The sequence below is a fragment of the Oncorhynchus kisutch genome, linkage group LG11, assembly GCF_002021735.2.
Source record: "Oncorhynchus kisutch isolate 150728-3 linkage group LG11, Okis_V2, whole genome shotgun sequence".
NCBI lineage: Eukaryota > Metazoa > Chordata > Actinopteri > Salmoniformes > Salmonidae > Oncorhynchus > Oncorhynchus kisutch.
Genome location: NC_034184.2, coordinates 23,142,126 through 23,155,495, shown reverse-complemented (window position 1 = coordinate 23,155,495; position 13,370 = coordinate 23,142,126). Strand labels below are relative to the sequence as shown.

The 13,370-nt window shown below is 41.2% G+C and overlaps 1 protein-coding gene across 1 annotated transcript in view; it reads right to left on the bottom strand.

Moving 5' to 3' along the window:
- Nucleotides 1-13,370, bottom strand: part of prim2 (DNA primase subunit 2) — a 104,827-nt gene that overhangs the window by 16,667 nt on the left and 74,790 nt on the right. Inside the window, exons 11-12 of the mRNA XM_020495456.2 lie at nt 2,813-2,939; nt 2,489-2,571 (exon numbers count right to left, since the gene is read on the bottom strand). Coding sequence (XP_020351045.1) covers nt 2,489-2,571; nt 2,813-2,939 — 210 coding nt within the window. The remainder of the gene's footprint in view (nt 1-2,488; nt 2,572-2,812; nt 2,940-13,370) is intronic.

Genomic DNA, 13,370 nt, shown 5'->3' with positions numbered 1-13,370 from the left:
TGACATTTCTCCAGGCCTTTAGCTTTTTACCAAAACCGAGGCGGGGCGTCCATTCTGTTATTGTTTCATCTGTGGATCTGCCTTTTAAACAGCTGCATATTATCAAGATATCAAAGTGTCACCAACAACAATAGCCTATAGCAAATGCAGCATATGACATTCATTTGTCACATGTAAATAGGACTTTTCAGTAGAGCTCAAAGCATGCCATTCCATGAGCGCAGCATTTATTTTGACTGCGCCCAATCAGTCCTCCATGACAACAAAATCATAAACAGAGTAGGGCTGGCTAATAAGTCCTTAGTTTTGGGGTCATGCTCAGGTAAAAGAATTTAGCTAATCTATACTTCCATATTTCCAAGTCCTATTCTTGAAGATCAAGGGGTATAACATTTATTGGAATTCTTTGTGTTTTAATGTAAAGATATCATTTAATCATATTATCTTATGTAGTAGAAAGCGATGGGTTAGAAGAAGCCTAAATAACCAACCTATAAAATGTTTACATCCATAAATGGCCAGCTATATAAACTTTAACATTGATTTATCCTGCAATAGATGCCGTTCAATTGGTAACATACATTTATGTCTTCGTCTAAAGTAATCTAAAAGTAACAGAATGTAATCAGATTACGTTACAGAGTTTGGGTAACCAAAAAGTTACATTACCGATTACAATTTTGGACAGGTAACTAGTAACTAACGGATTACATTTAGAAAATAACCTACCCAACGCTGCTCACAAGTGAAACAAAATGGATCTATTACCGGTGTGATCATATAGCCTACCTCAAATTCTGAAATATGTATATATATTTTTAAATGGCCCGAACAACACTGCATTGGCAGGGCAATTCAAGCAAAGCCAATATGCGGTGATAATGTATTAGGCCTATAGCTGGTATGGGAATAATAATGCATTTTATTTTGTAAGGTGGTTTCTTGCATCAAACGTAACATTTTCAGTCACCTTGTCTGAAGGACAACTGGAAAAACAGGTTAATGTCAAGCCCTGCATATATTTTTTCAAAAGTCTCATGGAATGTAGGACTACAATGAACACCACACATTGGCTGCTACTATAGGCTGAATGATAGAACAACTATTTCCATGTTCAAATGTTATGGGAAGCACTTTCTACATTGTTTTTGTAGGTAGGCCACTCTGGTAGGCCTACATTATGATAAAATAGCCAACGTGGCCTTCTTGACCACTTAAAACTAACTTAAAGCAGGTACAGCCTCAGTGTACATAGTAAACGCACTCTGGAAGTTGCACACATTGTTCAAGTTTGCACTCAGCAGACCTGAAATCTGCTCAGCGCTGAACATTTTTTGAGGGAATATTGGACATAAGTGTGTCGTGTACTGGAAAAGGGTCTATATTCCCTAAACTTAGTTAGGCAATTACATCTATCAGGACACTTCCAAATGACATTGGAAGATTATATTTCTAGATTATACTGTGGGCTGTTAGGCTGCGTGTATATGTTCTTCATATGAGACTTTGAACAGTGAACTTTATGGCCCAATTAAAAAGGGGACCATGAATTAAATTAACGTCCTGAAGGTCCATAACTCCAAGAGAACGCTACGGCAAGACCTTACAACTTCATTTCATTACCTGCACCATTGAACCCAGTTTAATGTGTTGAGAGAACACATTGAAAGTGCTTAAAAAGAGCACTTGAAAATATGCCCCGATTCATTTTAAAAGACACAGATGCTAAGGCGGTCAAAGCTGTAAACTCACTGAGCTGAGCTGCTCATATATAAAACCTGGGCTCTAGGCTGGAGCACTGCAGGTTTAAACTACACTAAGAATATCAATGCTAAAAATACTCACATACCTACCAAATACTACTGACGAGGCTAATGATCTCTGAGGAAAATTGCATCTAAAGTCAACTGAAGAAAATTTGATTTGAGAAAATTGGTTAACCCTGTATGAACTAAACACGTCCATGTTTCTGGTATATTAAAATGTCAACTGCATTGTTTTACTAAGAGCTGTGAAAAAGCAATTAATTCCTCACTTTTCTTAGTATTATAATAATCTGTCAACCTTGTCAAAAGTGTGATGACAATCTACATTTTGCGCTGTACTGAATACATATTCTAATCTATACTTAACTTTTAGAGAATTAAACTTCCTTCCTTTCAAATTCCATTTCTGGTATTGTTATGGAGCTTAAGGCAGACTAAGACAGTTTGACTTTTGTAAAAATGTTGGTGACACTGTACTGTTAATTTTACGTCAGGAATGTGCGTTTGTTTCTTGCCATCTAGGACTATTTATTGTCAGTAAAAGATCATTACAATAGATCACCAGGTTAAACTACATTCATACATACAAAGTAAATCATGTAGATGAGACTGCCTGAACATATTAGTGACAACTGCAGTCAGTTAATGTTGCATTGTTCCATGGGTTAACAGAGCATCTGAGAGAACAGAACAGCCTCAGGCATGTTCTGGGCCTTACCCACCTGACTGATGCCGCTGGGGGAGACCTTATAGGACTGCAGCTTCTGCTTCAGCAGCTCTGGGTCACTGTGTCGGAATGGACACCCTGCAACCACCAGGTCATAGAGAAATTAGGCATGAGAGAATGGCAGGTATTCACAATAAACATTTTTTTTTGCATGGGTCAAACGATTAGACATTGTAATCAAAACACTGCCTTGCATTTGTTATGGCTGGGTTCATAGGGTATCACTGCTATCAAGCTATAGGCTTAAAATGCTAATAATGATAAAAAAGGGCTCATCATGTGTGCAATAACCATGCATCTCTCCAGGTCCATGACTTACCGTGCTGGTCGCCTTGGCTGGGTGGGTTTGACAAAATCACCTTCATGCAACTGTAAGGGGTGTAGTCAGTGCGCTTGCCTTCCTTCCCGAACATGTGGCGGATGCTGTAGGCATATGCTTTGTCAAACTGCAAGGCAAAAAGAGAGCGAGAGAAAAGAGAGGTGAGACATGGGGTTGTAGTGAAAGAGGGCAAGGGAATGGAGGGAGGAATGGAGGGAGGAATGGGGGGTGCGGGTGAAAACAGAGACGTTGTCGTACATCATGTCGGTGGCGGCAGGGTGTTTTCCGCCATGAAATATTGAGCTATTAAAGGGAACCTGCTGCAGAGGTGTTTCCAAACTCCAGACAGCCGTTACTGGATCACAACCCCCCCTCTCCGTCTCTCTCTTCCCTGTTACTGGATTATGGGTAGTGCCCCCCCCCCCCCCCTCCGTCTCTCTCTTCCCTGTTACTGGCTGCATACCTCTTCACATATATGCTGTGATCATTTGTCAGAAAGGCGTTAACATAAGGAGACCGATTTAAAGCAGTAAAAACGCCAATCACACAGTCACATTACAGGCCCATACACTACAGACAACCCGTTATTGGAAAGTTCCTTTTGAATTGTGGACCCATTGTTGTGGATGGTACAATCAAAACCATCAATCCGTGTGAAAAAAATACATAGGCCTATAAGACAAACACATATGGGGGAAAAAGTGCTCAAAACTCAAAGGGGTACATGTTTTGTTTATGCCCTAACACTACACAGCTGATTCAAATCAAAGCTTGATGATTAGTTGATGATTTTAATCAGCTGTGTAGTGTTAGGGCAAAAACCAAAACGTGCAACCCTTGGGGTCCCGAGGACAGAGTTTGAGAAACCCTGCTCTAAAGCATCTGAATCTTTCCATTCCATAGCCACAGCCTCCCCCTTTCTGCAGGCAGACCTACTGTCGATACTGCCACCTCAGAGGGTTCGCCTCCTGTCCTACTCCAAAATATATGGCATGTGCTTAAGAAACCATTACAGTGTTTGCGTTCGATGGGGGTCACTGCATTCAATCTCAGCGGTGAACTCAATTTACCAATCATATGTACTCTTGTAGCTGCTCAAAAGGGAAATACGGCCTCCCCCTGACGGTAAAATCAACAGAGGGCTGCGGGAGAGCGAGAAAACATTAATCACGATGGTACTCATCATAATCCATTACAGTTGCAATAAAACCCCTGGACTTGACAAGGTGAGCAGCTGCATCGTGGCAATCTCAGGAGCGATAAAAACTACTCACCAATCATATATTAATTATATGGTGCTCCTAAGGATTTAGGAAGCCATTTCCAGTTTAAAGATCACAGCCTACTGTATTAAAATTGTTCTATGAGCGCTTTGGTCGGTGCTTTGACATTTGTGTAAAAGTTTCCTGTGTTACTGCTATTCATGCATATTAATAAGTGACAGTGAGCACGGAGAGTTTGACACTAAAAACTTAGGACCTCGAGAACAGATAGTTAAGGGAAGGACTTCATCTTTTTTTGACAAGTACATCTACGAAATCACACAAACTGTAAAGTTGGTAACTTTGATTGAAAGACCACTGTTTCCGGATGCCTACTGGTCCATCCAGTCAGAGCCACTCACAAGGAGCCGAGCTCCAAGGACAACAATGACATTTGTTAGATAAAGCTAGTCTAATTACACAGTGGCGTAGCTATTGAGTGTCAGAAGTGCCAGCAATTCAGTGCTCCGCTGAAAGACTGCCACACACGGAGCCACTGTGCACCCCACTTCTTTTATAACAGTAATTGCTGTATTAATGTCAACTGTTTCCAAAGTAATGTATGCAAATGCTCATTGGAGGAAGATCGTTGTTTTTCCATCACTGATCTTAAATTCCAGCTGGAATAAATTGGCAGCACCCTCTTGTTCTTTGCAATTGCATCTATGAAGAGTGCCAAACATAATTTTCAAACAGAGTCCAAACTGATTCTACATGTACAACCTCGTGAAAATATCGGCAGTAAGACACCCACGGGCGGGTGGTCCCTAAATGATATATATTTTTAAAAACACGTGGCGCCAAATGAACGGTGAACAACTGGCAGATCGACATTCGGTGCGGTGTGCGCTCCCTTACAGAATGTAAATTCAAAACCTGAGAGCTGCTATTCTTTCCAATGTTTGACAGCAATATGTAGGCTAGTTGAAGTGAGATTGATGCAAGGCATATCTGACGCTAAACTGTAACCCGTAACTGAAAAGCTAGCTAATCCAATAATGAATCACAATGGAGACATTTTGCCATTTCCCAATTTATTTCAATACCAAAAATTCCTCAAAGCATTCAGATTCTGTTTTGCACACCTACCAAAAACAACAAAAGCAACATGCAGGAAAACGATGAAGCTCTCATTTCAAAGCTTTATCAAACACATCCCAAGAGGTAACAGATCCTAAGAAGTTGGTTTCAATGTGGAAAAATTGAGAAAGAAAAAAACCATACAAGCCATATTAGCGTGCAGCCGGTACTACTTCATTTAACCCCAAACAGTCCTTCATTTCTACTGAGGGTTTTGGAAGAGGCTGTGTGAAAACTACAGAAAGCAGCCAGAGTGAGAGGAGGTAAAGCATGTTGACACGGCTGTTGGATAATGCAGCGTCTGCCCTGTGGGCCTACTGTACAGCCTGCTAACATCTCCAGTCCAACACACATTGGCAATGATGTCAGAGTAGAAAGGATAAGAGGTGTGTGTGTGTGTACACAAGCCTTGCCGTGGCTCCTCAGAGACAGTCCATTGTGACTGATGTGGCACTAGGACTAATCCATTTGATGTGTAATGCCATTAAAGCATGTTTCATTTTAAATCACCTCTACAAGCCTTATGACTAAGAACACCTTGTCAAATAAAGGGTGCAAACTCGGGGCAACATTGTAAATGAGGGACTCCACAATGCATCATGGATCTTCCTAAAATACACATTTGTCTGCTATTGCGGTTAAGAAACATGCAGCCTTCAGAGACCATTATATTAGTGGGTTGGGTAAATAGCTTGAGGATACAAGCTACATACATGCTACATAATTGTTAGGCACTTCCTGCCTATATGGATGACAAATACATGTAGTCTAACATTTTGGGAACTGTAGGCTATAGACTGGCTCTGGATTTAGGTGGAAAGCACAGAGGATATTGGATATATTAATATGTAAAGTCTCCTTAAAATCCATACAATTTTAATCCAGCTTCAGAAAGGTTTCTTCAGAGAGTCCAAGCCCATAAGTGGACTTTACGGCAGAAGTCTAAGCAATCGCCATGTATGTTCAGAAGCTTTGTTTTTTTCAATACAGAAAGCCTTTTCTTTCAGTGTCAGGGTGCGAACAGAGCACAGCTCTTCCACCTTTGTCTGGCTGTGTGAAATGTATCAAGAGCAGACAGCAAAAGCGAGAGCGCTCCAAAGACTAATGCTTCGGCAGAGGCATTAAGCATAGAACTAGATGGAAACAGAGATTACATCCTGGGAGTGACTTGAATAATAAAAACCTGTAGCACCTTCAAGGAGCATTTAAATAGTTTGGAAGGGTTTAGCATGCAGCCACTCACGTACAGATTTGCCAGACACTCAATGTTCCTGGGTCAATTACCTAATTACCCGGTTTCAATCAAGGGCAGTGAATGAGAAACTATTAAACTACAGAAAAACGAAGTGCTATATGGAGGACCGAGTCATGAGGAGGAGTGGAGGGAAAAACAAATAGAACTGCTATAATAGGAGTTTCTGGTCTCAGTGTAGGATAATGAAAATAAACAAATACCTACATCTAAATACCATAAGATCGAGCATATTTATATTTTAGCAAACACTAGCGTTTATTTACTATGGGCCACCAGTTGAACGGGATCGCCTACCTGTCATGCATGGGTATACAGAACTAGTTAAAAAAGTTTGGACACACCAACTAATTCAAGGGTTTTTCTTTATTCTTACTATTTTCTACATTGTAGATGAGTAGTGAATACATCAAAACTATGAAATAACACAAATGGAATCATGTAGTAACCAATAAAGTGTTAAATCAAAATATATGTTATATGTGAGATTCTTCAAAGTAGCAAACCTTTGCCTTGATGACAGCTTTGCAAACTCTTGGCACTCTCGACCAACTTCATGAGGTAGTCACCTCAAATGCATTTAAATTAACAGGTGTGCCTTGTTGAAAGTTAATTTGTGGAATTTCTTTATTTCTTAATGTGTTTGAGCCAATCAGTTGTGTTGTGACAAGGTAGGGGAATGTTGTGACAGCAGACAGCCCTGTGGTAAAAGACCTAAGTCCATATTATGGCACGAACAGCTCAAATAAGCAAAGAGAAACAACATTCCATCATTACTTTAAAATATGAAGGTCAGTAAATCCGGGAACATTAAGAACTTTGAAAGTTTCAAGTGCAGTCGCAAAAACCATCAAGCGCTATGATGAAACTGGCTCTCAGGAGGACCGTCACAGGTAAGGAAGACCCAGAGTTCCCTGTCTTAGTTCAGTTAGGATCACCACTTTATTTTAAGAATTTGAAATTCCAGAATAATAGTCGAGAATAATTTATTTAACCTTTTATTTCTTTCATCATATTCCCAGAGGGTCAGAAGTTTACATACAATAAATTCGTATTTGGTAGCATTGCATTTAAAAATAGTTTAACTTGGACCAAACATTTAGGGTAAACTTCCACAAGCCTCCCACAATAAGTTGGGTGAATTTTGGCCCATTCCTCCTGACAGAGCTGGTATAACTGAGTCAGGTTTGTAGGCCTCCTTGCTCACACACACCTTTTCAGGTCTACCCAAACATTTTCTATTGGATTGATGTGATGGCCACTCCAATACCTTGACTTTGTTGTCCTTAAGCCATTTTGCCACAACTTTGGAAGTATGCTTGGGGTCATTGTCCATTTGGAAGACCCATTTGCGACCAAGCTTTAACTTCCTGACTGATGTCTTGAGAAGTAGCTTCATTATATACACAAAATGTTCCTACCTCATGATGTCATCTATTTTGTGAAGTGCACCAGTCCCTCCTGCAGCAAAGCACACCCACAACATGATGTTGCTACCCCCGTGCTTTACAGTTGGGATGGTGTTCTTCGGCTCACAAGCCTCCCCCTTTTCCTCCAAACATAACGATGGTCATTATGACCAAACAGTTCTATATTTGCTTCATCAGACCAAAGGACATTTCTCCAAAAAGTACGATCTATGTCCACATGTGCAGTTGCAAACCATAGTCTGGCTTTTTTATGGAGGTTTTGGAGCAGTGACTTCTTCCTTGCTGAGCGGCCTTTCCAGTTATGTTGATATAGGACTCGTTTTACTGTGGATAGATACTTTTGTACCCGTTTCCTCCAGCACCTTCACAAAGTCCTTTGCTGTTTTTCTGTGATTGATTTGGACTTTTCGCACCAAAGTACGTTCATCTCTAGGAGACAGAACGCATCTCCTTCCTGAGCGGTATGACAGCTGCGAGGATAAACCAAACTTGTGGAGGTCTACAATTGTTTTTCTGAGTTGATTTATTTTGATTGTCCCATGATGTCAGGCAAAGAGGCACTGAGTTTGAAGGTAGGCCTTGAAATACATCCACAGGTACACCTCCAATTGACTCAAATGATGTAAATTAGCCTATCAGAAGCTTCTAAAGCCATGACATAATTTTCTGGAATTTTCCAAGCTGTTTCAAGGCATAGTCAATTTAGTGTATGTAAACTTCTGACCCACTGGAATTGTGATACAGTGAATGATAAGTGAAATAATCTGTCTGTAAACAATTGCTGGAAACATTACTTGTGTCATGCACAAAGTAGATGTCCTAACAGACTTGCCAAAACTATAGTTTTGTTAACAAGTAATTTGTGGAGTGGTTTACAAACTAATTTTAATGACTCCAACCTAAGTGGATGTATACTTCTGACTTCAACTGCATAGAGCCTTGCAAAATAATTCAGACTCCTAGGTCCCTAGTGAGATTAACATGAATTTAATTGTCATTTGTTTGTCAACAATCTACACAAAATACTCTGCAATGTTTTATTTTTTATTTAAAAATTAGGATTTAAGTTGAATTCCTCTCCCAGTGTCTAGTGTAAAGCAGGTTTTCCTCTAGGACAGAGGTTCTTAAGACTTTTAAGCTCGAGACCCAAATGTGAAATGGTACTGCCCTTGAATGACCCAAATTAAGAAGAAATAGTGTATGATTCTAAATGTTTACTCATAACTCGTGACCCACCTCTCACATATTTAGGGCTCACTTTGGGTCCCAAAGCATCGTTCAAGAAACCCTGCTCTAGGATTTTGCCTGTGCTTAGCTCCTTCTCATCTCTTTTTATCCTGGAAAACTCCAGTATTTGCTGATGACAAGTATACCCATACCATAATGCAGCCACCACCATGCTTAAAAATAAGGAGCCAGTTACTCAGTTATGTGTTGTGTTTAACAAAACTTAAGTATTACTTTAGTACCTTGTTGCATGTTTTGGAATATTTGTATTATTTTCACTCTACAATGTTGTTGATCAATCCTCAGTTCTCTCCCATCACAGACATTGAACTCTGTAACCGTTTAAAAACATGAGCCAATATAGTCACTGAATACTTCTGCAACGATAGTATTTTGTGTAGAAAACACTTAAATCCATTTTAATCCCACTTTAACACAAAATGTGAAGAAATACAAGGGGTCGATATACTTTTGCAAGACACTGTAACGCAGGTACTCAACATGGAGGTTGGAACAAAGCAGAAACAAAATCCTATAAAATGACAAGCAAGCACACTGACATAAGCCAAAACAATGTTTGTTCTACTGCTCATCACACAAATGCAGAATAAACACATTTTGTAGGTGAAAAAATATAAATGCCTGGAACTGTTAACATATCCAATTAGTACAGTGTATTGGCTAATCCAGGCCTAAAAATCAACAGCATTAACTGCTAGCAAGTACCCCCTCCTGATGGCTCAAATTGATTTCATGTGTTAATTTCTCACTCTCAACCACAACTTTAAAGGTAGACTCAGTGACATGACGTAGATGCAGAACGTAAAGAGCATAATGGGTACATTTTCGCAACAACTAAGAGCGTTTGACTTCCGGCGCCGACAGAGATGGCCGCCTCACTTCGCGTTCCTAGGAAACGATGCAGTAACATTTTTTTTTTAACGTGTTATTTCTTACATTGGTTCCCCAGGTAAATCTTAGGTTTTATTACATACAGTCGGGAGGAACTATTGGATATAAGAGCAACGTCAACTCACCATCATTACAATCAGGAATACGACTCTCCCGAAGCGGATCCTCTGTTTTGCCCACCACCCAGGACAATGGATCGGATCCCAGCCGGTGAACCAAAAGAACGACGCACACCCTAGACCCACTCCAATTTGCCTACCGCCCCAATAGGTCCACAGACGTTGCAATCGCAACCACACTGCACACTGCCCTAACCCATCTGGACAAGAGGAATACCTATGTGAGAATGCTGTTCATCGACTACAGCTCAGCATTTAACGCCATAGTACCCTCCAAACTCGTCATCAAGCTCGAGACCCTGGGTCTCGACCCCCCCCTGTGCAACTGGGTACTGGACTTCCCGACGGGCCACCCCCAGGTGGAGAGGGTAGGTACCAACATCTCCACCCTGCTGATCCTCAACACTGGGGCCCCACAAGGGTGCGTTCTGAGCCCTCTCCTGTACTCCCTGTTCACCCACGACTGCGTGGTCATGCACGCCTCCAACTCAATCATCAAGTTTGCAGACGACACTACAGTGGCTTGAATACCAACAACGACGAGACGGCCTACAGGGAGGAGATGAGGGCCCTCGGAGTGTGGTGTCAGGAAAATAACCTCACACTCAACGTCAACAAAAGAAAGGAGATGATCGTAGACTTCAGGAAACAGCAGAGTGAGCACCCCCCTATCCACATCGACGGGACAGTAGTGGAGAGGGTAGTAAGTTTTAAGTTCCTTGGCGTACATATCACGGACCAACTGAATTGGTGCACCCACACAGACAGTGTGGTGAAGAAGGCGCAGCAGCACCTCTTCAAACTCAGGAGGCTGAAGAAATTTGGCTTGTCACCAAAAGCACTCACAAACATTTACAGATGTAATACATGTATCACTAGCCACTTTAAACAATGCCAGTTTTATATGTTTACATACCCTACATTACTCATCTCATATGTATATACTGTACCCGATACCATCTACTGCATCTTGCCTATGCCGTTCTGTACCATCACTCATTCATATAGTTTTATGTACATATTCTTCATGCCTTTACACTTGTGTGTAGAAGGTAGTTGTTGTGAAATTGTTAGGTTAGATTACTCGTTGATTATTACTGCATTGTTGGAACTAGAAGCACAAGCATTTCGTTACACTCACATTAACACCTGCTAACCATGTTTATGTGACAAATAAAATATGATTTGAAGCGCAAGGCTCAACTTCTCTGCTATTTTGGTTCCGTGAATACCACGCTGTAACAGCGTGAATCGAATCCGTGCACATGCCCAGATACTGTGTGTGACTGAGAGCGAAGTGTTGCATCTCGCTCATCTCCATATCTGCGGTGTTGCTTGTGGCAACTTCATTTCGCTAAGTCTACCTTTAAGAAGTACAAATAAAAACAAGCAAGGTCTGTGTTACCCATTGTCCTCAAAGTTATTAGTCTTGCAAAACAATGCACAAAATGTTTTCTAATCCAAGTCTTAACTTTTGAAAGATCATCGGGGTGATAAATATGCAAAAATGTTTCAAAACCCAACTGACATTTTTGGAACTTTTGAGCGCATTACATTGCAGATAAACATTGTTAAATCAGATGTTATGAGACAAATGAAGGCAGTGTAAGAGTTATAGTTTTCATGATGCCTGATAGGCTTTGACCATATCACTTTCACCCATTGTGTTTTCAGATTAGTGGCGATGAAGGAAAGGAGACAACGAGAAGAGGATGCTACTTTAGAGATGATGTGCCCTTGACAGCCACGAGTAAAATAATTGGACTCTGATCAAATAAGACCAACTCTTTCGATATTGCTGCATAAATAGATTTAACATTGGACACAGAATTACTTTCCCACTGGAGCAACCCAAGTAAAGCAGCTACTTCAGTCAAGGGCACATTTCTTCAGCGTTCAAACCTGCTTGAAACCTTCACAGATCTAGAAGCAGTGAGTCCCACCCACTTTACACCCTGCCACCCTTGAGTGTCTCCTCTCGCTGTCAATTAGTGGTGGGAAGTCATGGAGGCGCAGGTGGGTTTTGTTGAGTAAACAGCGTCTAGGGCAGCCAGGTAGAGCTGCTTGATGGAGGAGGCCTCGTTGGTGCTGTGGACTGTGATGTCTCAGGAGAAGGGGAGTGCTCTAATTAAACCAGCAGCTGCTTTGCAAGTGTGTGTGTGTGTGTCGCGTGTATGTGCGCGCAGGTGTGTGGATGAATGGTGATACTATACTACCGGTCTGAGCCTATTATCTCTGGGCCGATCCTGCGCTTGTTGAACACCACATGCCTTTTTTTGACATTGGCAAGGGGACAGCGTTTTTACCATAAATTATACACCGCTTACTGCCTGAAGGTAACAGATCAAAATACACAGTAAAGTAGACCTTGGTAGACAGTAGAAAAATAGAGGGTAAGATTGAGAGGACTACCCAACTATTTAGCACAGCTATTCTGCACAGTAGTGGTAGAATATCTTGCCCCTAATTGGCACAGAACAACCAACCACTCTTACGGCTCTATGCATAAGTGAACATAATATCAGGATTTGCATTCCAAGTATTGGGCCTACACAATTTTACACTGCAATAGGCATGAATTATCATCTTTATACAAAGAGCGATGTCGGAAAATGTGAAATGCTTCTCAATTAGACGCGGTCTGACCATTTACATGATCAGAGAAAGACAGTAGGGGCTGATCAATGAGGCTAAACTGTTGGGAGTGAAATTCCTACACGTAGCCTAGCTCTCAAACATCCCATCAGGCTTAGACTGAAGTCTGGAGACCTTCCCAGGATACACTGCGGCAGGCAGCAACAGTAACTTAGGCAGAATCTGGCTGTGCTGGGCTGTTGCTGCATACCAGTGGAGAATATTAAGAATCCTGAAGAGGGGTTGGGTTAAATGCGAAAGACACATTTCGGCTGAATGCATTCAGTGGTGCAACTGACTAGTTATCCCCTTTCTCCTGGTGGACTCCTTAGGCTGGCTGTACAGGGAGCTGCTTCTGCCTCCTCAGCCCTCTGTCTCAGTGGTCATCCTTCAAAAGCACCCCTCAGCACTTACAGCTCCGCAGAACAAAGCCTAGTGATGCATGTGTTTTTAAAGTTTACATTGGTAGAAGAGAAAAAAAAAAAAAGACTGTCAATGTTGAAAAGCTTTGATAACAGCAGCTCTGAAATTTCCTGAAACAATCCATTGTTGTTTGCCCATCTATCAAGCCATCTGTCCATGAGCAAACGCAAGACTAAATTCACTACACAAACTCAAAAAGAAAAAACGTGTGGAATAAAA